Genomic DNA, 4,543 nt, shown 5'->3' with positions numbered 1-4,543 from the left:
TGCACAATCATTAATCCACCCCAAGCCTAATTTTCATCAGTTTCCATTCTTCTGAAGCATAACGAACAAGTTCTTACATGGAGAACAAATTCTTACGCTACTCGTACTTCTAAGCGTTATGATGGAACATTTGTAGGGTGACTCTAAAACATAAAAAGAATAAAGCAACTCTAATACTCTAATGTAATTCACCAAATCTGTTCTGATTGAACGAGTTTATTAAACCCATTGCATAAACAAATTTAGAAGTTAGTGAAGGAAAATTGAATTGACATGAGGAGGGGTTGCTCTGCCCAGGACATCTCACTGGGCCGCACCCATGAATAGAGAGGGCAGGTATAAAAAGAGCCTTTTGCAAAACAACAAAGTGAAACTATTACTACTCTTCCTTAGTTTGGACAGATTACTAAAATAGATATTCACTGCTCCTTGCAGAGTTGATTGCGGCAGAAAGGTAAGAAGCAGGTAATATCTAGAAGGTTGTATTGGTGAGACTACAGGAACCTATGTACAAGGACATGAGTGTGAACTCTCAGAATCTTGACATAAATACTTTAGGGTGAAAACAGTTTCACCCAGAACAGAATTTAGGGCTCACTGTTTTTTTCAGGGCACCTTTCACATCCTTATTCCTCAAGCTGTAGATCAGAGGGTTCAGCATAGGGATGACAACTGTGTAGAAAACAGAGGCCACTTTGTCCGTGTCCATGGAGTAACTGGTACTGGGTCGGAAATACATGAACAGCAGTGTGCCGTGGAATATGGCCACAGCGGTTAAGTGGGAGGCACACGTAGAGAAGGCTTTGAGTCTCCCCTCAGCTGAGTTCATTCTCAGAATAGCAGTTATGATGTATATGTAAGAAAGGAGGACAGTCATGATGCTGAGCCCCACAACAGAGCCAATAAAAGTGAACATCACTATCTCATTGATGGATGTATCTGAGCAGGAGAGGGCTAGCAAGGGTGGGATGTCACAGAAAAAGTGGTTGATGATATTGGAGTTGCAGAATGACAATCGAAATGTACAACAGGTGTGGATTGCTGAATCTACGAAACCCACAATATAGGCAATGGCCACGAGCTGGATACAGAGTCTCCTGGACATGGCTAGTGTATAAAGAAGTGGGTTACAAATGGCTACATAACGGTCATAAGCCATGACCGCCAACAGGAGACATTCCACATCTGCAAAGGCACCAAAAAAATACATCTGAATGGCGCATAAGTTATATGGAATCCTCTTCTGCTCAGATAAGAAATCAGCCAGCATCTTGGGAGAGACAGTGGAGGAGTAGCAGACATCACAGAAGGACAGATTGCTCAGGAAATAGTACATGGGCGAGTGGAGTCTGGGGTCCACCTTGACCAGCAGGATCATCCCCAGGTTGGCAACCACGGTTATGCCATAAACCAGCAGGAAGAGCACAAAGAGCCCCTGCTGTACGTCCTGTCTGCCAGAGAGGCCCCGGAATATGAAGTCAGTGACCCCAGTGCAGTTGTCAGCAGCCATCACTCGGGTCTGGAAATCCCTGGTTGTGAAAGATGGAGGTGGAAGGACAGGCTTAACTTCATTTACAATCTTAATAGTTAAAGTGCTGTTACAGTTGATAGTTTTAGTTCATAGATAAAATTATTGTGATTAATGGTGATAATAGATATATACTTTCCTACTTTTCAGTAATTATAGAAGAGATAAAACTATTGTCTAAGGTACATTGCATCTCTTGGAAATATATGCAATTTGTATAAACTGATAAAGTGATAATGGTAATATTGTGTACCTTAAGAGCACTGTTCAGAGTTTGTGGCTCACTTTAATACAAATAAACCACACTAAGTCCACACTTGTTTATGTAATATTTATTATATTTTTGATACTTCTATCTTATACTAAGAAATGGATGATGTTCTCAGTGTTGTAGGCAATAGTTCTTACAATTATTTCTATTATATGTCCAGACAACCCACATCTTCTGACAAATTGTTGTTTGTTTTTCTTACATGGTGTAGAAATGTTGTCATCTTCTGTAATAGAGAAGCATAATTAAGTAAGAGGTTCAGGAAATGACTACAGTTTTTTGTTTTTCTTTAATCATCTGAAATTGTGTATAAGGCAGAGCTATGACAGGTTCCTGGACCTTATGTGTCCCCACCTGCCATCACCCCTCAGTCTTATCCAGGCTTAATAAACAAAGCACAGAGATGGTCTGTGATTCAAGACCCAGCTGAGGAGGGCGAGTGGTGGTTGGTGGAGAAACGGGTGGATGGGTCTCCATGAGTGATACGCTGACCATGTTTCCCTCCTGCAGTAGGTGTTGCTTAAGAGAGATTAGGAAGAACATTTAGGACCTATGCATTACCATGCTGGGAGCACAGGAGACGCAAGTCAAGGAAGGTAGTACGGTTTACTGTGTTCATCCCTCTGTCCTTATCTCCTGGAGTCCGTACTGTCTATTCAGCAGTAGAGCGGATGTATAAGACATGTGGTAAAAATACTGATACATCCACAGTCCTATAATCTCAGAAACATTCATGTCTGAACTGTGCCCTCAGCCTAACACCTTAGAAAGTGTCATTTCCTTTTTTTGTCTTCATTGATCCCTACTTCTCTTGAACATCTGAAATTCGCCTTTTTTGGTTTAAAAGAGAAGGTGGTCTTTGGGAGGCTCATTGAATTTTTTTTTATTAAGGTATCATTGATATACACTCTTATGAAGGTTTCATAAGAAAAACAATGTGGTTATTACATTCATTCTTATTATCGAGTCCCCCTCATACCCCATTGCAGTCACTGCCCATCAGTGTAGTAAGATGCCACAGAGTCACTCTGTATCTTCTCTGAGCTACACTGTCTTCCCCATGTCCCCACAAGGCTCACTGAATTCTACGTCCCACTGTTTTATTTTACCCTACCTCTCTCTGTATATAACATCACAGTAGTTCTGTGTATTTGAGAGTATAAAAAAGGTGGAGTTGAAGGTAGCTGAAAGAGAGGAAAAGAATATCTGAATAATGATAGCGATCAATGTGCACATCTACAAACCCTTAGCCTAAACTACTGTTTATGTCTGTCCTTATAGACTAACTAAAAAGAGTTCTTCCTGTTAAAAATGAAAACATAAAAAAATAGTAAAGTACAGCAAGAAAATAAAACAGTTGTAAATGTCATATCACCTGTGTTATCCATGCTTGCTCTTTTCCAAACTCCCTGCTATCATATGTGATGTATTTTAAATCAACAGAGTGATAACAGGAATAGGATAACTTTTCAGTAATATTTCATATTGTTTTTTGGTTTGTAACATGTTCTCAGTCGAAAAGAGAAAAAGAACTAAAGAAATCTAAAGTGTAAGTAGGAAAAAAATGAAAAATATGAGTACCTGCCCCGAACTTGATTTCCCTGCTGCGTGCTGTTCATTCTGCGGGAGGCTCAGGCCTGCTCCTGGGCACCCTGGGGTATATAACAGTCTCTGGGCCTGGTCCCTGGGTTGAACACAGTCTCCTAGGAATAAGTGGCAGATATGTTACATCACATGATATTTCATACAGGCTGGGTAAATGAGAAAGTAATGCAGACCTTTGAAAAAAATGTTCCTTTGTCTTTGTCTGTCTTATGGTAAAATAATGTTTATTAACAGTAACAAATGACTCCAGTCAATGATCACTCTTGTCTGCAGTTTACCATTCCCTACACAGACATTTTGTACTAATTCCACAATTTACAAAACCAGTACGTGCTCACATTCATGCATCTTCTGTGATGCACACTCTCCTGCTAAACATTTTCACAAAAGAAATATTTTTATAAAAGTAGCCAAAAATGGACCAGAATCACACTGCCTAGTGTTAACTACGTTTTGTTGTGTATATTCCTGGTTTTAACATTTTTAAACAAAATCATGTCAGAATATGAATTCTTTTTATACATATATTTGCAAGTATGTATTATGAACAGAGGGTGTGTTCCTTTCTATTGATGTATATTACTTATCAAAGGCAATTTTTCCATTTTACTATAATCAGGTGTTTTATATTATCTAATAACCAACATTTATTATCATGTTTCAGGTTTTATCACATATCCTGCATTGTCTCTAACAACCTCATAATATGGAAGAGAAATAATAATCCAAGGTGATAAGTAAACTTCTACAATCCTATAGACATTAGGTGTCATTAAATTTATAAAAATTGCTCACAGGAGATTCTTGAATGTAGTGAAATGAAACCAATTTGTTCCAAAGGAAAGCTGTCTTATGTACTCTCGTAGAAGGTGTCACATGTTTGTGTCAAAGTGACACATGAAAACTCAGAAAGTTAAAGAAGCACAGATTCCTAGGTTTCTGAGACCAAGACCATTCCAGGTTGGCAGAAAAGTTACCACATTGGGAGGGAGTCTGTTATGTTTATGGCAGCAAGGGTGCTTCAACATTATTGATGCTGGTGTGAGAAAAGTGACGTGGAAGGTGGAGGAAACTCCCGAAGGAAACAGAAGAACTTGGTGCCCCTTGTAAGACACCACCAAGGTGCATAGCCTAAGGCA

General features: G+C 39.3%; 1 protein-coding gene across 1 annotated transcript; it reads right to left on the bottom strand.

Moving 5' to 3' along the window:
* Window positions 1-571: 571 nt before the first annotated feature.
* On the bottom strand, window positions 572-1,510 carry LOC118931148 (olfactory receptor-like protein OLF2). Its single transcript, XM_036923343.2, has one exon. The coding sequence runs from the start codon at window positions 1,508-1,510 to the stop codon at window positions 572-574; it is 939 nt and encodes a 312-aa protein (XP_036779238.2).
* Window positions 1,511-4,543: the final 3,033 nt, after the last annotated feature.

The sequence above is a fragment of the Manis pentadactyla genome, chromosome 9, assembly GCF_030020395.1.
Source record: "Manis pentadactyla isolate mManPen7 chromosome 9, mManPen7.hap1, whole genome shotgun sequence".
Lineage (NCBI taxonomy): Eukaryota > Metazoa > Chordata > Mammalia > Pholidota > Manidae > Manis > Manis pentadactyla.
This window is presented reverse-complemented; position numbering and strand designations above follow the sequence as displayed.